Consider the following 23,315-nt stretch of genomic DNA (forward strand, 5'->3'; position numbering starts at 1 on the left):
CAACATTTAAATAGCAGTTGGGAATGAGAAAAAGTCAACTTTACTGCTTAAATTGAATTTCATTTGGGAAATGAGAGGCTCACTGCTAAATAAAAATCAGGACACTCCATACGCATGCAGAGAACTGATATCCCAAGGGCTCGTAGGTCAGAACATGAGACAGAGAGATGGATGTGGAGCTTCAAACTGTACAAAGTTGAAAAGCAAATGTGTCTGAACAGGTACACTGCTAGCAATCAGGGAGCAGCCCTTCACTATTGCAGGATAGCACAGCAAGGAACATCATAAAAAATGGAGTTATTTCTCATGAACAACACAAAATGGCAAAGCTGACAAACATTCCACACCAACCATGCTTTTTCAATAAACTTTATTTGTAACACATTTGTGGCAACATCTGTAAACCACAGTTACAATTCAGTTTAGCGGCACTGGTGTGACACATGCTTAAGGCACTTTTATAAAAATATATGAGAGTGCGTGTGTGTCTGTTGTGAATTTAACCAGTTTCTATAGCAACCCTGACAGAAAGAAAAATGGAGCAACTTCTCTTGTGCGAAACATGTTGCAGCATACAGGAAAGTGAGACACTTTTTACTCTCTTAGCCCAATACTTCTGTGTTGTGTATGTAAAACACATTAAACCAAGGTCCCAAAAAATTCAGTAAATAAGGGAAAATGCATGTGGGATCTCCTGATGCACCCAGTGCATACTGCATCCCTCACCAAACATGGCCACTGAACTTAAAACTGTGCAGTTTAAGTTTTAACACATTTTCCAGTTTTATTTTTCTTTTAATTGGAGGCCAGCGCTCAGAAAAAAGGTCATGATTGGCCAGAGCAAATGGTTACATTATACATATATATATATAAAAAAATGAGAATCCATTAACAAATTTTTCTTGATTATATTTTTCCTGTTTTAAATATATATTTGGTCCTTAAAAGAATCACAGGAAATGAAGTCATTTTACAAATCCAGTAAAGCCAACAGATTATCAAAAACTGTTTCCAATACAACTATGAAGCAATACTCATTTGGATAAAAATGAATATATATATCTAGGCGTTTCCTTTCAACAGTCTTCTTAGATGTCATTGCACATTAAAACATTTGCAGAGAAATCTTGGAACTGGCCAGGTTTGACTTTTACTGTCTGCAGTGTTAGATGAGCATGCATCTCTTCTCCCAGGGCCAGTACTGTAACCCTCTTGCACAGGGATCTGACAACAGACATTCTGAACCAAGCAGAACACTTCATAAATAACTGGCTTAGGTGGGAGTTGTAATGCTTGCATTTTGCACCACAGGAAGGTGTCACAGAGAACTGGCAGTACCGGTTATAAGCCTTGCTTTTAGAATAGGAGGAATGCCCATGCTAACTGCATGTTCTGGAAACTGACATTCCAAACTAGGTCATTACCTGAAAACATTAATTGGCAACAACTGGAGAAAAATGGTATACTCCCTTCTCTCCTTTCCCATGAAAATGGAAATAGGTATATCCCAATAACTAAAGCTAGAAAAGAAGGATTGTCACAATTAAGTTCACAGAAAATAAACGGGTGTTGGAGAAAGCACACTGGCTGGCTGAGCATCAACAAACACAAAGGCAAACTGAACAGTTGGGCTTCCAGTTAGAAGTTAATGTTCTCTGTTGCCACCTGAGCCAATTCACATCAATAGGGAAAGGGAAACTTCAAAATTCTGTTCTCGAATACACTGAAATCTCTCGGGCAGTGATTGGGTAGCCTGCTCCAACTAGGAACCAACACCAAGCAGCAAGACTTCAAATATGAAATGAGATATTTCCACATGAGACAGAACTGCTGTTAGCACATGTTAAGGCATTCCTCTGTAATTGAGTTTTTAGATCATTGTGCCATATTTACAACACCCATTGATGTTTCTAAGCCACTGAATTGTCAATTTACGCTGTGTGAGCCCCACAAAATGGTTTTAAAGGATTGTCAAAACAACATAACAGTTTTGTTGTCTAAAACTAGACACTAGTTCCAAGAGCCTCCTGCCCAACAAAATGCTACATTCCTGAATCACAATACTAAAATCCTAACCCAAAGTAAAACAAAGACAAAAAAATCAAAGGAAAATGAAAAGGACTGCTCCACAGGCTCAATTCCAGGCCAAGTCAGGTCACAAGCTGAGAATTGCAGAGTTGCGATTATTTGAAGAAATATAATTCTACATTGGGGTTAAACCTTAACCCTTCTTCACTGGGTGCGCTGCTGCACATATGAGAGCCTTGTTCTTCCTGATACATAATAACTGTTCTATGCTATTAGCACATTACAAAATTATTCAGAAAGAAGTAATATAAAGCGGAGGGGGAAAGGAGAGGGGGATTGTGCCCTGATGTTACCTGCTGCAGAATAAAATACACAGCTATGCATTTTAAAATATCTTAACAATTGGCCCAATGATGGTGTTTACACTGAGTGTAGGTTGGAGTTTTGGCATTTATTCAGCAGCTTTGGGATCTCCTGCATCACCACGACCTTCAACATCATCATCCGAGATTTCATCCAGTTTTCTGCCTGCGGTACGGCGCACAGTGAATCCCACATCCCCGCGCCTACAAAGAAAAATATTTAAATATTTCTCATTGAATTTTATGTCAAGCAGTTTTGTGAATGGCAGATTAGTCTTTTTCAATATGCAGTAGTTTCAGTTCAATGATGGGACAGATCAGATGGAGGTCAGAGCTTCCCCTCCAGTCACCCATTTCCAGACAGATTACAATTCAAGTTGTGCCCACCAGCATTTAGCTTAGGACTCAACAAACTCTAATTGGGAGCCTTAAAACTGGCAATTTTTTTAACCAATAGCACAGACTGAAGTCAAAGCCAATTCCAAAGGACTATGCTTGAACAGGTTGACTCGTAGCCCTATTTAAATAAACTAGCATCTTATCACCATTCACATGTACCCACATTTCCTTGCAGTTGTGTATTACCTGGACTCGAGGCCATGTTTTGGCTAATATCTCATAACAACACAGTAGGCCATTTACCCTGACTTGTCAAATTCCATTCTAGGTTTAAGCATCTCAATTGGATCACCTCTTAAATTTCTAAGTTCTAGGAGATACAAACCAAGTTTATGCAACCCATCTTCAAAAGGATTGGAATGATTCAGCGCTGACTAAAATATCAAGCTGGTGGGCTTTTTGTGCTAGACATTTTCCTAGCCATTTCAGTAAGTGGACCTTGAAATCGCTACAATTTGGAGAGTGCTTTAACCTGTTCTATGTCCAAACAAATGATGGAGAGACCCAGAGATCATAACAGAAAACTTGTATTCTGTGAAGCAGCTCCACCACTTGATTCTCTCCCCTCAGGCAGCAGACTGAATATGCAGAATCAACCATCTGTTGTTTGAGTTAAGTAAAACATTGTTATCATGACACTATACTCAAAAAGAGGACGTGCATTTACACTCTATACGCAGACTTTATTTTTTCCACTGTGAAACTTGCTTCAGCTTCATCAAACTGGCTTAATATACCTGCTGAAAATCACAAACCCTTTCTGCTGACTGGCACAATGACTAGAAAACTAAAAAACTGACAAGCCCTTTTAGAAAGCTGTAATTGAAAAAAAAAACTGTTCAGTTTCCATATCCTTAGTTTTCCTTTTCAGTTTAAATTTCCAGGTCAAATGAAACACTTCTCTCTCATTCCCGTTTCATTAATTAAGTTTTACAAATTTACCACCTGGTTGTCCCTTTCTAATTTTCTTTGTATTCCTCTCCTTTTCCACCCCCTGTATCTTGATTTAAAGCAGCGCTTTGGACTTGTCCCAGTAAATTAAATATATTTTACTTCTGCTACTTCATAATTGAATGTTGTTTCATTGCTTGGGCAGAGGCTTCAACATACACATCCTGAGCTTCTCCTCCTTCCAAGGTGTTAACTATAACAAAGTGAAAGCAGCACCATAAAATGTGACCAGAATATAAACAAGAGTTGGACAGGCCCAGTTAACTTAAATGCATAAATACATTGCTTTTTCAATGTGCTCAAAGCAGGATTATTCGAGGATTAGTACTTTGTCACCCTCTTACCTGAGCTTGCTCTTGAGTGCGCTGACTTCACGGGTCATTGCATCTGCAGTTTCAGTAGTATCTTCAAGTTCTCGCTGCAGTTTTCTGCGGGAAGCATTGGCACGCTGGGCTTCCTCTTCTGCCTCCTCCAGCTGCCGTTTCAACTGCTTCAAACGGGAATTGGCTTTCTCAACCTGCAAGACAGACATGAGGGGATAACCTCCATTTCTCCAGATAGCCAATCGCTGCTAGGCAGCGGCTTTTACCATGGCCTTGTTTTCTTCAGAGAGAAACATGGCTAAAGTAAACCTCAGACTCATACAGGTCTACAGCACAGAAGGAGGCCATTCGGCCTATCTCATCCATGCGGGTCAACAAAGTTCTGACTACACTAATCCCATTTTCCAGCATTTGGCCCATAGCCCTGGAGGCTATGGCAACGCAAGTGAATATCTAAATACTTAAATGTTACAAGAGTTTTTGACTCAACCACCCTTTCAAGCAGTGAGTTCCAGGCTCCCACCATCCTCTGGGTGAAAAAAATTCTCAACTCCCCTCTTGGCCTTCTACCTCTTACCTTAAATCTATGCCCGCTGGTTATTGATTCCCCTACTAAAGGGAAAAGTGCCTTCCTATCCACCCTATCTATGCCCCTCAATCTTATAAATCTCCCTGTGAGGATGTTGGTCCCATTCCTGTTCAGATGGAACCGATCCAACTTGTAGAGGTCCCACCTCCCCCAGAAACGGTCCCAATGCCCCAGGAATCTAAAGCTCTCCCTCCTGTACCATCTCTCCAGCCATGCATTCATCTGCTCTATCCTTCTGTTCCTATACTCACTACTGTGTGGCACCAGGAGTAATCTGGAGATTACTACCTTAAACCTAATGGGCTTGTGCTGGGTATATGTCAACTTCAGCCACCAGTTATATTTCATGTAATGTTATGATTTCCTGCAGCTCTCAGCAGTCTATGTTCTGGATTCCCTTCCTAGGTACCTCCATCTCTCTCTCCTCTTAAAATTCACCTCTTTGCCTAAGCTTTTGGCCCACTCTCCTAATATTTTCTTTGGCATGTATTATTTTTGCACCTCTGATCTGACATGGGTTTTTTTTGCTTTATAAACAGAGTGTTAGTTTCTGGCTGAAGCATAGTGTCAGAGTTAAAGAAAACATGGTATTTATATAGCAACTTTCAGACACTCGGATCATTACAGCTGATACTTTTGAGGTGTAGTCACTGTTTCATGTGGGAAACATGGCACAGCAAGCTCCCACAAACAGCAATGACATAATGACCAAATAATCTGTTTTAGTGCTATTGGTTAAGGGATAAATGCTGGCGAGGACACTAGGGAGAATTTCCCTGCTCTTCAGCATTGTGGGATCTTTTACTTCCACGTGAAAGAGCAGACACAGTCTCTTCCAACAGTGCCGCACTCCCTCAATCCTCAACTGTGCTCAGATTTCTGGAATGGGGCTTGAATTCATCTGCTCCATCCTTCTGTTCCCTATACTCACTTCTGACTCAAGAGGCAACAGCACTACCAGCTGTGTCACAGGTGACACCATTTCGGGGGCTGAGGTTGCTTAAGACCAAGCTGAATTCTGCATGAAGAAACAATCTCATTAGCTGGACATTAAATGAAAATGGAAATGACGCAGAAGGATCATTTAGACAAATGGCATTTCCCTGCACTGTATCTACAACTTGAATGTCTCCCTTGTGTCCATAGTGACTTGGAAAGCACACAGTGCTCACAATGAGTTCTCACCAGAACACTATGCAATTTAATTAAGACTTTCTCTGACTTGTATTCTACTACTTGTCCATTTTATTCAACATTCCACTGGATAAATCAAACATTGATATTCTGGAGACCCCCAGGGTTCTCTTCCAGTAAGACAGAGTCACAACGGCACAAAAGGAAGCCAGTTGGCCCATCAAGTCCAGGCAGAAATGACTGGGTGAATTTGGTGTAGCCTAGCCTGGAACAGGCTTCACACCTGCAAGAGGCTGAGATGACAAAGCTATGGATGACGTGCATCATGGGCATTGCAGTACAAAGGAACTGCGACATTTGGCAAAAAATTTAAAGCTGCTGTTTCAGAGCCAGGTGATTGAAAAGTTGATGTCAGAAGGACTCAAGACCAAATGGTTAAAGTTGACGCTCATGGCATGTGATATGAGTTATGCTGCTGGCAGGAAGTATTAAACGGAGTTCAAGTAGTTTCTCCCAGAGTGGGAGGGAATTCAGAGTTATCCTCAGACTGCTCCTCCCAGCAGTCAGTTTGAAAGTAGTACCACCAGAGGATGAGCAGAAGGTCACAAGCTCCAGCAGGAGTCATAGAACAGAAAAAATGCTGGCTATAATAGGAAGATAAATACTTCTGTTCTTGATTTAATAATCTGGGCTGCTGTATATGTTATAATGTGGAAGAAAATATGCACACACCTTTACTGCAATTTACAAATTTTGCAGATAGGTTTCTCAGTGAGAAGAAATTGGCTTGTCAGAAGACATATCACAGCATGAAACTATACATCATCAATCTCAAGGCAAATGTTTTGTATGGCTTAGAAAGTGTTTCAGGGTAAAAGGAATATACGAACAAGGAGTAGGCCATTCAGCCCCTTGAGCCTGCTCCGCCATTTAATAAGATCATGGCTGATCTAACAGTAACCTGAAATCTGCATTCCACCAATGACCTATCAACCCCCAGCTTACCAAGAATCTATCTGCCTCTGCCTTAAAAATATTCAAAGACTCTGCTTCCACCACCTTTTCAGGAAGAGAGTGAAAAAACTTCGCCTCCTCTCTGTTTTAAGTGGGTGATCCCTTATTTATAAACAGTGACTCCTAGTTCTAGACCCTCCCACAAGGGGAAACATTCTCTCCACATCCACCTGTCAAGACCCCTCAGGATCTTATATGTTTCAATCAAGTCAGCTCTTACTCTTCTAAACTCCAGCGGATACAAGCCTAGTCTGTCCAACCTTTCCTCATAAAACAACTCCCCCATTCCAGGTATTAGTCAGGTAAACCTTCTCTGAACTGCTTCCAACACATTTACATCCTTCCTTAATTAAGGTGACCAATACTGTACACAGTACTCAAAATGTGGTTTTACTAGTGTCCTGTACAACTGAAGCAAAACCTCCCTACCTTTGTATTCAATTCCCCATGCAATAAATGATAACATTCTATTAGCTTTCCTAATTATTTGCTGTACTTGCATACTAGCCTTTTGTGATTCATGCACTAAAACACCCAGATCCCTCTGCAATCTCTCACCATTTAGATAATATGCTTCTCTTTCATTCTTCCTGCTAAAGTGGACAATTTCACATTTCCCCACATCATACTTCATTTGCCAGATCCTTGCCCCCTAACTTAACCTATCTATATCTGTTTGTAGCCTCCTTATGTCCTCTTCACAACTTACTTTCCTACCTATCTTTGTGTCATCTTTGACAAGCAAATTTGACAACCATCCCTTCATCCAAGTCATTTATATAAATTGTAAACAGTTAAGGTCCCAGGACTGATCCCTGTGGCACACCACTCGATACATCTTGCCAACCTGAAAAAGACCCATTTATGCCTACTCTCTGCTTCCTGTTAGCCAGCCAATCTTCTATCCATGTCAATATATTACCCCCTATACCATGAGCTTCTATTTTCCACAATAACCTTTGATGTGGCACTTTATCAATACGTTCTGGAAATCTAAGTACAGTATATCCACCTGTACCCCTTTATCCACAGCACATGTTACTTCCTCAAAGAACTCCAATAAGCTGGTTAAACACAATTTCCCTTTCACAAAACCATGTTGACTCTGCCTGATGATCTTGAGCTTATCCAAGTGCCCTGCTCTAACTTTTTAATGATAGCTTCTGACATTTTCCCTACGACAAATGTTAAGCTAACTGGCCTGCAGTTTCCCACTTTCTGTCTCCCTCCCTTTTTGAATAATGGAGTTACATTTGCTATCTTTCAATCTAGCGAGTTTTGGAAAATTAAAACCAATACGTCAACTATCTCACTGGACACTTTTTTTAAACCCCTAGGATGGGGTTCATCAGGACCCAGGCTCTTGTCAGCCCACAGCTCCAACAATTTACTCAGGACCACTTCTCTGGTGACTGTAATTTTCTTGACTTCCTTCCCCACTTCCATTTCCTGGTTTATAGCTGCTTCTGGGATGTTGCTTATATCCTCTATAGTGAAAACTGATGCAAAATACCTGTTCAATTCATCTGCCATCTCCTTGTTTTCAATTATCAATTCTCCAGACTCACTTTCTATGGGACCAATGCTCACTTTGTTAACTTTTCTTTTTAAAATATGTATAAAAACTCTATCGATCTGATTTTATATTGCTAGCCAGCTTTCTCTCATACTCTAATTTTTCCCTCCTGATTAGTCTTTTAGTTATTCTTTGCTGTTCCTTACATTCTGTCCAATCTTCTGGCCTTCTGCCTGTCTTTGCACAATTATATACTTTTTCTTTAAGCTTGATACTATCTTTAACTTTTCTAGTTAACCACGGACGGTGTGGCTGTCCCTTGGACTTTTTCTTACTCGTTGGAATGTATCTGTTCTGTGTATTCTGAAACATCCCCTTAAATATTAGCCACTGCATCTCTATTGACATATCCCTTATTCTAATTTGCCAGTTCAGCTTTCATGCCCTCATAGTTGCCCTTAAAAGTTTAAAAACTTAGTCTCAGACCCACTCCCCTCTCCCTTAAACTGAATGTAAAATTCAATCATATTATGGTCACTGCTACCTAGGGGTGCCTTCACTATAAGTTAATTAATTACTCCCATCTCATTGCAAAATACCAGGTGTAGTATAGCCTGCTCTCTGGTTGGCTCCAGAACATGTTATTCCAAGAAACTATCCTGAAAATATTCAATGTACTCCTCATCTAGGCTATCTATGCCCATCTGACTTTTCTAGTCTATATGTAAATTAAAATCTCCCATGATTATCGCCATGCCTTTCTGACAAGCTCCAATTATTTCTTCCTTTATGTTCAACCTTAGCATGGCTACTGTTAGGGGGCCTGTACACAACTCTCACAAGTGACTTCTTGCCTTTACCCAAATCGTTTCTACACCCTGGTTTCCTGAACTAGGGTCATCCCTCTCTATTGTGCTAATACCATCATTAACAGAGCCACCGCTCCACCTTTTCTTCGCTTCCTTTTCTTCCTAAGTATCCTGTACCCTTCAAAATTCAGGTCCCAATCCATGTCCTCTTGCAGCCATGTCTCCGTGATGGCTATCAAATCATAATTATTTATTTCTATGTGGTCTCTCAGTTCATCATTTTGTTTTGTTTTGAATGCTACGTGCATTTCAGTTTTTAAAAAAAATATATAGCCTCTAATTTAATCCGTTGATTTACTCTCCCTTCCTGTCGCATTCTGTTCTTCATTTCCCGTAATAGTACCTTTCTCCTTTGCCTTGTCTCTATTCTTTGGTTTACCACATCTTTCCAAATTTGATCACTTGCCCCCACTATTTAGTTTAAACCCTCTCCACTTCCTTTGTTATGTGCTTGCAAGAACACCGGTCCCAGCACAGTTCAGGTGTAGACTGTCCTGACTGTACAGATCCTCCTTTCCCCAGTACTGGTGCCAGTGCCCCACAGACTGGAACCCACTTCTCCCACACCAGTCTTTGAGGCACACATTCATCTCCCTGATTTGTCCTATGCCAACTTGCATGTGGCTCAGGTAATAATCCAGAGATTATGACCTTTGAGGTTCTGCTTCTTAATTTGATGCCTAGGTCCTCATATTGGCTGTGCAGAACCACCTTCTTTGTTCTGCCTACGAACTTGTGTGGCTCACGTTTCAAAAGCATATCGTGCAATAGACAGCATCAAAAGCTGCGACTGACCTGGTCTTTGTATTGATCAGAATTGCGTCTTTCATCCTCCATCTGCAGCATCAACTCCTTCAGCCTCTTGTCAGAGCGACGCACCATCTTACTGGCAGCTTGTTTATCGCTAGTTTGATAAGGACAGTAAAGTTAGTTTGCAAATTTTCTCAAAGTGATAACACTTACTGAAGACAGATGTGTGATAGCCTCCTGTACTTCTTTATTTATGAGGCTAAGCCAACATTACAGGCTATTTGATGTTTTGGAACATTACAGGTAGCCCCATCCTCTCCTAAACCAAGTATTCATTCAGCTAAACCATGTGTTCATTCGACATTGTTAGCCTATTCACCAATGTATGACCTGCTGCCATTGTCTGAATCAGTATTCATTGAACTTATGAACTTAGCAACTCATGCAGTTGAGTTCAGTTTTAATGACATTATTTATGGCCAAATAGATGGCATTGCCATAGGATCCCCTCTAGGCCCAGCCCTTGCAAATGCATCTTCGATGGAATGACAACTAACCTCCTACCCCTTACATATTTCCGATATATGGATGATACCTTTACTATATTTGAATCTGCAGCTGCACGTAAGAATTTTCTTACACACTTTAATGGGCTCCATCCTGTGCTCAAATTTACATTTGAAATGGAAGTCAAACGAGCTCCCTTTCCTTGAAGTGCTAGTTGGGAAATCTCCCAGTGGGTTCACTACCGTCTACTGCAAGCCTACCTTCACTGGTCAATATACACATTGGGATTCCTACAGTTCCACGCGCTAAAAGATTGGCTTTATTGACAGGCTCGTAAATAAGGCCATTTGTTCACTGTGCAAGCTTGATGCTGCAATAGGGTACGTCAAAGCCATCCTACAGGATAATGGCTGCCCTTATCAGGGCATTGCACGCTGCATATTGTGCAAACTCATGAATGGACCTAAGGCTGCCACTTTTGTTCCTGAAAAGTGCCCAGTCTACCTCAGAGTACCCTGAAAAAATAAGCTATCTCAAAAGTTTGAGCAACAGGTGAAGCTAGCCATTTCAAGCTGCTACTGTGCAATAGCAAAACGAGTGGTATTCTCCACTAACAGGATGCTGCCGTCAAGCCAAAACGACATACTGTCTAAAACACAAATGAGTAAAAGCAAAAGATGGCAGATGCTGAAAATCTGAAATAAAAACAGAAAATGCTGGAAAAACTAAGCAGGCCTGACAGCATCGGTGGAGAGACAGAGAGAGTTAATGTTTCGAGTCCATATCACTCTTCCTCAGAGCTAAAGGGCAGTAGAAATGTGATGGATATTATACTGTTTAAGAGGGGGTGGAGCAGGTTGAGAAAAATAGGTCAGGGACAGGTGGGAGCTCAGGAGAGACTGAAAGATGTCATGGACACAAGACAAAGGGAGTATTAACGGCAGTGTTAAAAACTGAAGAAAGTTCTGATAGTGGCATCAAGGTAAGATAGCAGAATGCGTTAATAGCCGAACAAGGGTTAGCGCTCTGTGAAAGCGCAACATAGAAACAAGTGACAGATAGCCCTGTGTGGGAGTTGAGGAGGGTGGGGGTAAGGAGGAAAGTGGGGGGATTGGGGAAAAAGGATAAAAACAATAAAATAATAATAAAAAACGAAAATAATTAAATAGATAAACAAAAGTAAAAAAAGTGGTAAAGATGGTAAGGGTTAATGATTCAATAGGCTAAAGTTTTTGAAATCATTGTTAAATCCGGAAGGCTGTAAAGTGTCTAATCGGAAAATAAGATGCTGTTCCTTCAGTTTGCGTTGGGCTTCACTGGAACATTGCAGGCCAAGGTGGACATGTAGACATGGGAGCAAGGTGGTGCATTGAAATAGCAAGCGACAAGGTGGTCTGGGTCATGCTTGCGGACTGAACAAAGGTGTTCCACAAACGGATCACGCAGTCTGTGATTAGTCTTCCCAATGTAGTGGAGACCGCATTGGGAGCAGTGAGTACAGTGGACACAAATGAGTAATGTGGTATAGAATTTCAGTTCTGGTGTGATGCTAGGTATATGGGCCGTATGTCCCAAAGACTGGTGGGTCAAACAGCATGTCCCTTCGGCTGTTCACAACAGGCAAAGTACTGACCCTAGCCAAGCAGCTCGTGCTTGCAAAGCTCAAAAAAGAGTGTTCAACAGTAGATGCGATTCCACAATTGGACAACATTTGCCTAAACAATCCTGACTGTGCTAAGAATTACACTGACAACCAATTTAAGATCATCAGTCAGGTTCATTTACATGTGCTAGAAGCTACAAATATTAATACATAGGGCCATGTTTTTGCAGACAGGAGGAACATTGCACCTTTATCAATTGAAAACAGGCAACAGTCATTCCCTGGTTCATTCTCTAGCGCAATGCCTTGACCAGTCAAGCTGCCTGGTTTGAATGTAAACAAAGCTTGGCAGTTAACTGTCAGTTATCAGTTAACTGGTGCATTCTCCATGGCCACACCTCTACCAAACACAGTCCACTTGCCAACCAACCAATCAGCATTCTCTTCTCATGCAGTGTAAATTGTTCCCTTTGCAATTTGGTATTCTGGCGAATTGTCCTGATGAGTGCAAGACAAAAAGCATTGGTCTTTTTTCAGTAATACTCAAGTTCTGTACTACCAAATGGCTATTTAATCAGAGGGTCATCACTAACTAATATTCTCCCTTCCCAAGCTCAGAGGTTATGGCCTAAACCTGCCCCAACTAAGATCAGTTAACTAACCACAGACCAAGGATCAAACCTGGGACCTTCCTGCAACTCATGGTGCATCTTCACATTGTGTAGGGTATTTACTAACCTAGTTGGTGAAAGCTTAGTCTTATTTTTTGCAAGGTTAAAAGGTATTTGGAAGTGGGAAACTGATCAATGGTATTTAAAACTTGACTGTCCCATGCATACCCTCCCAAATTAAAGTCAATACAGAAAGTCAGTCAGTATTGCTTTTCCTTGAGCAGTGAAGAGATTTTAAAAATTTGTTCATGGGATATGGGCTTTGCTGGCTATGCCAGCATTTATTGTCTATCCCTAATTGTCCTTGAAAAAGTGGTGTGCTGCCTTCTTGAACCACTGCAGTCCATGTGTTGCAGGTACACCCACAGTGCTGTTAGGGAGGGAGTTCCAGGATTTTGACCCAGCGAGAGTGAAGGAACAGCGATATAATTCCAAGTCAGGATGGTATGTGGCTTGGAGGGGAACTTGCAGGTGTTGGAGTTCCCATGCATCTGCTGCCCTTGTTCTTCTAGGTGGTAGAGGTCGCAGGTTTGGAAGGTGCCGCTGAAAGAGCCGTGGTGAGTTGCTGCAGTGCACCTTGTAGATGGCACACACTGCTGCCACTGTATGTGGTGGTGCAGGGAGTGAAGATGGTGGTGAGCGAACAGTAACTCAAAAGATACTAATCTCCAGATTACTTCCAGTGCCACAATTTAATGAATACAGAAATAGGATGACACAGGTGAATGCAAAGCTGAATAGATGGAAGGAGTGCTTTAAATTCAAGGGTCATTGGGGCTGGTGGCAGGGGAGGTGGAATTTATATGGGTTACACTTCAACAGAACTGGGACCAATGTCCTGGCAGGGCGGTTTTCTTGTGCTATTATTGAGGATTTAAATTAACTAGGCAGGGGGGGATTGGAACCAGGTTGTAGCATTAGAAAGGAAAAACATGGTACATAAAGGATTGGGACAGATAGAACCTAGAGTAAGAAATAATAAGCTATTAGATGGGGTCAGAGTAAAAGGAAACGCAATAAGGTCTAAATTAGGTTTACAGTTCATGTACGCAAGCACACAAAGGACAGTAAACAAGGTTAGTGAGGTGCAGGTAGCCACATGGAAATTTGATGGTGCGATGATAATGGGAGGCCTGGCTCAAGAAAATGAGCAGGATTGGGTAATAAATATTCCTGGATACAAAGTGTTCAGGAAAGACAGAAAAGATGAGAGATGACAGTGTTGATCAAGGATAATATTACAGTGCTAGAGAGAGGGCATTCTATAAAGGGTCAAGGATAGAATTTATTTGGTTAGAGTGAAGAAAAAATAGAGGTACCACTACGCTACTGACGTATGCAATAGGTCGTCAACTAGCAGACAAGATATAGAGGAACAAATTTGCAGGGAAATTACAGAGAGATGCAAAAACTAATGGGGGCCTTCAATTATCCTACTTTAAACTGGGATAGTAAAGTGAAAGAGAAAGTAGTTGGGATCCTGGATGGGCTAAAAAATTGATGGAGGGGGTATTAGAAAGGCTAGTTGCACTTAAAGTTGATAGGTCACCAGGACAGTGTGGGATGCACCTCAGGATGAAGGAAAGCAGGAGTGGAAATTATGGAGACATCAGCATAATCTTCCAATGCTCCTTGGATACAGGGGTAATACAAGAAACTGGAGAATTGCAAATATTATACCTTTATGCAAAAAAGGGTGTAAGGACAAACCCAGCGACTACAGGTCAGTCAGTTTAATTTTGGTAGTGGGAAAACTTTTAGAAACAATAATCCGGGACAAAAATTAAGAATTAATCCACAATTGTCCAAGTGATTAAGGGGAGCCAGCAGAGATTTGTTAAAGGCAAACTGTTTAACTAACTTGATTGAGTTTTTTGATGAATTAACAGCAAAGGTTGATGAGGGTAATACATTTGATGTAGTGTACATGGAACTTCAAAAAGGTGTTTGACAAAGTGCCCTATAATAGGCTAGCAAAGTTGAAGCAAATCAAATAAAAGTGACAGCAGCAGCCTGGATACCAAGTTGGCTGAGTGACAGGAAATGCGATTAGTGGTGAACAGTTGTTTTTTGGACTGGAGGAAGGTATACAGTGGGGTTCCCCAGGGATTGTTACCTGGGCCACTACTTTTCTTGATATATATTAATAACATGGGCCTAGACTTGTACAGGACACAATTTCAAAATCTGCAGATAACACAAACTTTGGAAACATTGTGAACCGTGAGCAGGATAGCGACAGATTTCAAGAGGGCATAGACATTGGCATGGGCAGTCACATGGCAGATGAAAATTTCAGACAGGGATGTGTAAAGTATACATTTTGGTAGGAAGAACAAAGGGAGGCAATATAAAATCAAGGATAATTGTAAAAAGGGTGCAGGAACAGGGAAACCTGGAGGTATATGTGTACAAATCATTGAAGGTGACAGCGCAGGTTGAGAAAGTGGTTAAAAAAGCATTGGGGATCCTATCCTGGGCTTTAGAAATAGAGGCAGAGTATAAAAGCAAAGAAGTTATGAACAATCTTTATAAAACACTGGTTTGGGCTCAACTGGAAGATTGTGTCTAATTCTGGGCACACTAGGAAGGATGTAAAGACATTTGAGGGGGGGTAGAAAAGAGTCCAAGGATGGTTACAGGGATGAGGGACCTCAGTTTTGTGGATAGATCAAAACAGCTGGGGTTGCTCGCTTTAAAGAGAAGGTTGAGGAGGGATTTGATAAATGTATTCAAAATCATGAGGGGTTTAGATGGGGCAGATAAGGGGAAATGGTTTCCGTTAGTGGAAAGGTTGAGAACCAGAGGACATGATAACAGAACCAATGGTGACATGAGGAAATCTTTTTTAAAAAATACGAATGTAGGATCTGGAACGTACTGCCTGAGACTGTGGTTGAAACAGATTCGATCATGATTTTCAAAAGGGAATCGATTAAGCACCTGAAGGGAAAGAATTTTCAGGGTTTCAGGAAGGGCAGGGAAGTGAATTCTCTGCACAGAGTCAGCATGGATGCAACAGACCAAATGGCCTCCTACTGTACTGTAGCCATTCTATAATTTGTGTTTTTTAAATTTGTGTTATCACTGAAGAAGTGGTGCACAGCGGAATTGATACCAAAGCACTACCAGATCACAAGGGAACTCTGCCCTATCTTGGGCTATCCTTCAGTGTAAAAATATGTCTCAATTGCAACTTGCAATTGCAAATTGAACTGGAGTGCTGCGTGCAGTTCTGGTCACCACATTACAGGAAGGATGTGATTGTACTGGAGAGGGCGCAGAGGAGATTTACCAGGATGCTGCCTGGGCTGGAGGGTCTGAGCTATGAGGAAAGATTGGATAGGCTGGGGTTGTTTTCCTTGGAGCAGCGAAGGTTCAGAGGGGACCTGATAGAGGTGTAAAAGATTATGAGGGGCATAGATAGGAAGGCACTTCTTCCATTAGTAGAAGGGTCAATAACCAGGGGGCATAGATTTAAAGGTAAGAGGTAGAAGGCTAAGAGGGAAATTGAGGAGGAATTTTTTCACCCAGAGGGTGGTGGGAGTCTGGAACTCTCTGCCTGAAAGGGTGGTTGAGTCAGAAACTCTCGTAACATTTAAGTAGTATTTAAATATTCACTTGTGTTGCCATAGCCTCCAGGGCTATGGCCCAAGCACTAGAAAATGGGATGTGTAGTCAGATCTTTGTTGACCAGCGCAGACACGATGAGCCGAATGGCCTTCTTCTGTGCTGTAGACGTCTACGAGTCTATAACTTTGAAACAGCACTAACGTTAAACTGCAGCATTTACATTTCCCAAATCCACCATTTATGCAGGCTAAGTGACACTCCTTGGGTCAAATTATGGACCTTATTTGTTTTGGGTACTTGGCTTCCAATCATTTTAAAAACAAGTGTTTCCCCACCTCCTTCCCAAAATATCTGTTCCTGGCATATTTAATCTATAGTTCTGATCTATTTGTACCGAGTCTCCGCATCAAGTTGTTCCTCCAGCTGAGCAATTTTGGCCTCCAATGCTGTGATGTTTGCCTTATATTTAGATCTGACAACATTCTCCGACTCCTGCAGCTTGGCTTTCAGCTCCTTGTTCTGACGATCTAGTTGCTGGCGAGCATTTTCAGACTTCTGGGCATTGCTGCGTTCAGCAGAAAGATCAGCATTTATCTGGTCAACCTGTTTAACAGAATCATTAGGAGATATAAAACATTATCAGCTTTAACTCTCGCACCTTTTTCTAAGAGTATGAAGTGAAACACTTTGGACAACACCCCCCACTACCCTAGAGTGGCTTTTTTTCTTTCCTGGGATGTGGGTGTTGCTGGCTAGGCTAGCATTTATTGCCCATCACTAATGGCCCTTGAAAAAAGGTGGTGGTGAGCTGCCTTCTTGAACTGCCGCAGTTCATGTGGTGTAGGTACACCCACAGTGCTGTTAGGGAGGGAGTTCCAGGATTTTGACCCAGCGACAGTGAAGGAATGGCGATATATTTCCAAATCAGGAAAGTGGTGGTGTTCCCATGCGTCTGCTGCCTTTGCCCTTCCAGATGGTAGCATTCATGGATTTGGAAAGTGCTGTCTAAGGAGCCTTGGTGAGATCCTGCAGTGCATCTTGTAGATGGTACACACTGGTGAAGGGAGTGAAGATTTGTGGATGGGGTGCCAAACAAGTGGCTGCTTTGTCCTGGATGGTGTTGAGATCCTTGAATGTTGTTGGAGCTGTGCTCATCTAGGCAAGAGGAGAGTATTCCATCATACTCCATCTTGTGCCTTATAGATGGTGGACAGGCTTTGCGGAGTCAGGAGGCGAGTTACTCGCCACAGAAGTCCTAGCTTCTCACCTGCTGTTGTAGCCCCAGTATTTCTATGGCTAGTCCAGATCAGTTTCTGGTCAATGGTAACCCCCAGATGTTGATAGTGGGGGATTCAGCCATGGTAGTGTCATTGAATGTCAAGGAGCGATGGTTAGATTCTCTCTTGTTGGAGATGGTCATTGCCTGGCACTTGTGTGACTCGAATGTTACTTGCCACTTGTCAGCTCAGGCCTGGATTTTGTCCAGGTCTTGCCACATTTGGACATGGCATCTGAGTAGTCATAAATGATGCTGAACATGGTGTAATCATCGATGAAGCAGCTGAAGATGATGGTTGCGCCGAGGACACTACCCTGAGGAACTTCTGCAGTGATTTCCTGGAACTGAGATGATTGACCTCCGACAGCCACAACCATCTTCCTTTGTGCTAGGTATGATTCCAACCAGCAGAGTGTTTTCCCCGATTCCCACTGACTCCAGTTTTGCTAGGGCTCCTTGATGCCATACTCAGTCAAATGCTGCCTTGATGTCACGGGTAGTCACTCTCACCTCACCTCTGTAGTACAACTCTTTTGTCTGTGTTTGAACCAAGGCTGTAATGAGGTTAGAAACTGAGTGACCATGGCGGAACCCAAACTAACTGTCAGTGAGCAGGTTATTGCTAAGCAAGTGCTGCTTGATAGCACTGTCGATGACTGCTTCCATCACTTTATTGATGATCGAGAGTAGACTAATGGGGCGGCAATTGGGCAGGTTGGATTTGTCCTGCATATTGCAGTTCCTACAAACCGACTTCCCTATTAAGTTATCCCCACCAAAGTACAGTGGATTACAAGGGTACTTCAGCAATATGAATTCAGAGTCCACAAAGTCAGTCCCCTAGTGAGGGCTTCAGAACAATTGTTTTTAAATAAAAAAATCCAACAGGCAACTCAAAACTTGCAGAATGAAATCATCCATTACAAAAAAAAATGAATTTCATATTATCTGCCTGAGCATTTAGACTCTGTGCCACACACACAAAGCCCTAATCATACACTGGCTTTTATTGAAGAACTGTTTCCAGGTTACAATGAGAATGAAAGTTTAGGCACTCCAAGATTCTGACTGGCTGGCAAACTATAAAATATACACAGTAAAGTAATTTCATTGGGTTCAATGCCACTTTGACAAGAGCATGTGCGTGCATACATATGTGCCAAAGAATCAAAGCTATACTATTTTTAGAGCCGTATTTTCGATACTAACTCCTGCAGCCAAGTGGAAAGGCATCAGGAATAGTTGTGCTTGCACGCTTGGCCCACATTGCAACTGATGGTGCATATGCAGCTGCTTCTGACATCTTTCTGGTTAGCAACAGGAGTCTGGATCTGTCAAAGGCTATGTAATCTCACACTGAATTGAAACAAACAAGTTACATTGCAGCTTCCAATGTGCCAGCTGATACTGATACTGCAAATGAGCATGTGCAAAAAGAGCTCCCCGTCTAATGTTGTGACACAAATAAACACAACCTATTTTCAACCTGTGCTGATGTTTAATGACTCTGCACATCAGCGATTGTCCAGTAAAAAATTAAGTCCAATGTTTTCTGACCCAACCATAAGATGCCACCATTGATCAAGTCAATTGAGTTATTTGGTCAAGGAACTGGAATATTTTATGGAATCTCTCATTGTCCACAGGCTGCATTTTTAAAAAATGTTCTCATTGCAATTCACAGTAACAAAGTGATAACTGATGGGGCACATACCTGGAGATTGGCTTTTCTGAGACGATCATTGGCCATTTCAGCATTGGTCTGCTCCTCCTCTACCTCCTCCTCCAGCTGAGCAATCCTGGCCTCAAGGCGCCTCTTCTCTTCCAGGGCCAAAGACCTACAAAAGAGTCAATGACATTAGTCAAAATAAAGTCCTTAATTGCAACTGGTTCCCTGCCTTAGTTAGGACAGCTACTACAACAAGAGCCAATCCCTACTTGGAAAATGCTGAAAGTTCCATTTACCCTATTCTAAACTTACTTACTTTCTCATGCATGCACTTAGAGTAGTAAAAGTGCCAGCAGTAATGTCACCTCAACCAGGGTGGCAGTCTTCCAAGCCCTGCCATGAGCCTGGTCAGCAAGTTATAGATAGGCTCCTCAAACACAGCAGTACTAATCCTATTGCTGCCTGACATGCACAAACATAAGGACACATCAAGCCAGAGAAAAAACATTGAAGACCATCTAGCCAGTTCCAAAGAGAGTAATGCATTGCTTTAAACGCCTTCAAAAATCACTTATTTCACTAAAGCATCATTAAGCTCTGTATATCTGGTGACATTATCCATCTCCACAGTGAGGCTGAGTAGTAGTAGTTTGTCAGCCTGTTCTAGTAATTGGAAAACACTCCAGACACATTACATTGGAAAATTTTTCATCCATTTCTGGAAGAGAATAAGCATCTCTTATATTTGGTCTCGAGCTATTCAAAGAGACACAGGCAATCAATCAAGTTTTTGTAACAAAGCTGTGATACAGTCGTGTCCAACAAAAAGCTGCAAGAGGTTAGTTTACAGATGACAGCAAGGAAGCATATTATGTCAAACAAAATGAAGCACTGTTGTGGGAAGTGTAGCGTCACAAAAGTATAATAATTCTCATATAATTGTGATTTATTATAAAAGTAGGCTAATAGTGGAGTTTGGATACTTTGTATATGCATGGGACTTAATTGAATTGGAGACAGCTGGTCTGGAGGCTTTGACTCATCAAAAGAAGCTAGGTTTGAAATGCTAAATATGTAAACATGGCTGAAGTCTTAGAATGTGAGGTATGGGGAATTTGCATTTTTAGATAAATCAGGGTAGTTTGAACTTCAAAGGGATAGTAGGATGTTACACCTAGCCAGAGAAGCTAGGCCAAGCAGAGTGTTTATTTTTCCCAAAGGTTACTAGCACCATGAAGAGATTTATATTATGAGAAAGGTAAAGTTCCAAAGACATATGGAACAATGGAATGGAATGAGGCTGTGTGTCAGGGAAGGCATTGTAAGATCGAACAGAAGTGTGAGAAGCCTCCATTATTTGTTCATTAAGCCTGTCTACAGAAACCAAAGCTGGAACAGCCATTTTGAATTCAACAGTCCATGGCATTTTGTTGACTTGCCTGGATCTGTTTAAAACCTATTTGTTAAAACTTATTTACTGTTGCCTTAACGGGGGTGCAACTGGAAGCCAGATTAATTAGGGGTTTTAAGAATTATTGTAGTAATTATTTGTAGACCTATGCATGTGCTTGAAATCCTATCTTTTGTTAATAAATGTTTAATTTAGTTGTCTAAAAATCTCTGAAGTCTTGGTAGACTTATTACTTCCAGATTCAGGGCACGCACCTTGAAATAAAATACAAATTGCAAAACCATTGTGACCGCGTGATGAAGTTTCCCTTGTGGATTTGATCTGCCTGGCACACATCATCTGCCGCGTCATAACAGTAGTTTGTTCATTATTTCATATGACAAAGACAAGTTGCACTTATTTGTGATAAGTGCACTTGTAAGTGATTACAATCACAAATGTTCCTGTGCTACCTCATCTCACCACGTGTTGGCTTTTGACAAGGTCAAAGTGGCATACATGAAAAACATGAGTATACACTTCCAAACCACAAGGGGATACAGCTATTACATCCCCAGGTTAGATATACATATCGGTCAGTATTGTGGTAGACCCCTCGTTGATCAAGTATGTCCAAGCTTTAAGTGATTTCATCACAAAGGCTCTCCTTGGGTAGCATGAAGACATTCTGAAACACTATGTTTAAACCACTTATGCAAGTGGCTTGTACCACTGTACCTAAGAGAATGTCTCAAAGAGAGTGCACTCCCTTCCTGTATGTGGGCAAATCACATTTTTCCAAGTTCAAAGATTTTAAACATAGATTGGCCAAAGTAAAGAAATTCTGGAGTGTATCCAGCCAAAATCATATAACTTACTAAGATAAAGCTCTAGTAGGTTTTCTTGAGCATTGCTGAAAAAAAGAGACATGTTGAAGTTTTTTTGTCTTGCACTCATCTGGACACTTCACAATACCAACATCAGGGGGAAAACAATAATTTATACTGTATGTGAAAAGAGTGCTGATTGGTTGGCAAGTGGACTCTGATTGATAGAGGTATTGCCGTGGAGAATACACCAGTGATGGTGACTGACAGTTAACTGTCAAATTAACCAGGTCAATTGATTCCTCAGGGCAATGCCTTGACCAGTCAGTGAATGACTGTCACTTATGTTGTTTAGCTGAAACAGGTGCAATGTGTGTACATGTTTTTTCTATCACGCTAATGAGTAATGTGGCATATGAAGTTCAGTGCCAGTGTGATGCTAGATATGTAGGCTGTATGTCCCAAAGACTGGCAGATCATATCAAACAGCATGCTCCCAGCTGCTGTTTGCATGGGCAGGGTACAGACCATATCTAACCAGACCGTGCTTGCAAAACTCAAAACATAGTGCCCAACATTAGATGAGATTCTGTGATTGGACAACATTTGCTAAATAATCCTCCATGTGCTAAAAATTACACTGACAACCAATTTAAGATTGACAGTCCAGCTCGTAGTGTCATGCATTCGCGTGTATTGGAAGCTACATATATTAATACACAGGGCCCTGTTCTTTGCAAAGAACATGTACAGACGTTGTGCCTATTTCAGCTAAACAAAATAAGTGACAGCCATTCGCTGACCTATTCCTCAGGGCAATGCCTTGGCCAATCAGGGTCAAGTTGCCTGGTTTAAATTTCAAACAATGTGTGGCAGTTAACTGTCAGTCACCATCACTGGTGCATTCTCCATGGCAATGCATCTACTTGAGTCCACTTGCCAACCAATCAGCACTCTTTTCACATACAGTATAAATTGTTATCCCCTTATATTGATATTCTTGTGAAGTGTTCTGAAGAGTGCAAGGTAAGAGACATGTTTCTTTTTTCAGCAATACTTAAGTTCTATACTACCAAATGACTATTCATAAGCTTTCCACTGTTTTATCAGTCAAGACCACCCAATGCCATAGGTACTTGGCATTAAGGGTTATCTGTAGTCAAGTGGGGTGAAACCAAACCTTTAGTGACATGTTTACCTCTCTGGGGTTAATCAACTAGTCAAGTTAAATCAATGCCCTGGAGTACTGCACACCAATGGGCCCAGATATTGGATTACTGAATCTGCTACAGAATATCAATTGCGTTCTAATCTATCTAATCTGTTTCTAAGGAGATCCTGCTTAACTCTCTTCGCTTAGAAGGGGCAGTCACTGAACAACGATTGTGTGAATGGTACAAAACTTGAAAATGAAACCAAGGCCCCATTTATGAGAAGTACATACTTTCCTGAACAATTGCTGGCAATCTCCTCAGCCAGCTCATCTCTCTCCTGCTGAATCTGCCGCCTGGCACGCTCTGCTGCAGTAAGATCCTAGATAATAAAAAATTGTGCTCAGTGTTAGTCACTGTTGTTCAACTAGTCATGTTCTTAAAAAGCTCACAACAAATGCATCAAACCAAAATTGTATTTAAACAGTTGATGAAATATGCATCTTACAGACATTCTCCACCTGCCAATCCAACATAAATTCTCCCAGTAATTTAGTAACTCCAGGGTCAATTTAGAAATTTCTGTTCGAGTTACACTATTCTTGGGCTGCACTATTCTTGGGCTGCACTTAACTATGTCATTTAACATACACATGAGCCATGATATTGCAAAGGTAAGATATCAGCTCATTGCACACATTGCACTATGT

General features: G+C 41.4%; 1 protein-coding gene across 2 annotated transcripts in view; it reads right to left on the reverse strand.

Moving 5' to 3' along the window:
- Positions 1-353: 353 nt before the first annotated feature.
- Positions 354-23,315, reverse strand: part of LOC144669596 (myosin-9-like) — a 183,936-nt gene continuing 160,974 nt past the window's right edge. For both annotated transcript variants that reach the window (XM_078532119.1, XM_078532118.1), the window contains 6 exons: positions 22,899-22,987; positions 19,283-19,406; positions 16,684-16,892; positions 9,981-10,089; positions 4,085-4,257; positions 354-2,594 (listed from right to left, as the gene is read on the reverse strand). In XM_078532119.1, coding sequence (XP_078388245.1) covers positions 2,480-2,594; positions 4,085-4,257; positions 9,981-10,089; positions 16,684-16,892; positions 19,283-19,406; positions 22,899-22,987 — 819 coding nt within the window. In that variant the 3' untranslated portion in view covers positions 354-2,479. The remainder of the gene's footprint in view (positions 2,595-4,084; positions 4,258-9,980; positions 10,090-16,683; positions 16,893-19,282; positions 19,407-22,898; positions 22,988-23,315) is intronic.

The sequence above is a fragment of the Cetorhinus maximus genome, chromosome 29 (genome assembly GCF_964194155.1).
Source record: "Cetorhinus maximus chromosome 29, sCetMax3.hap1.1, whole genome shotgun sequence".
In the NCBI taxonomy this organism is placed as follows: Eukaryota; Metazoa; Chordata; class Chondrichthyes; order Lamniformes; family Cetorhinidae; genus Cetorhinus; species Cetorhinus maximus.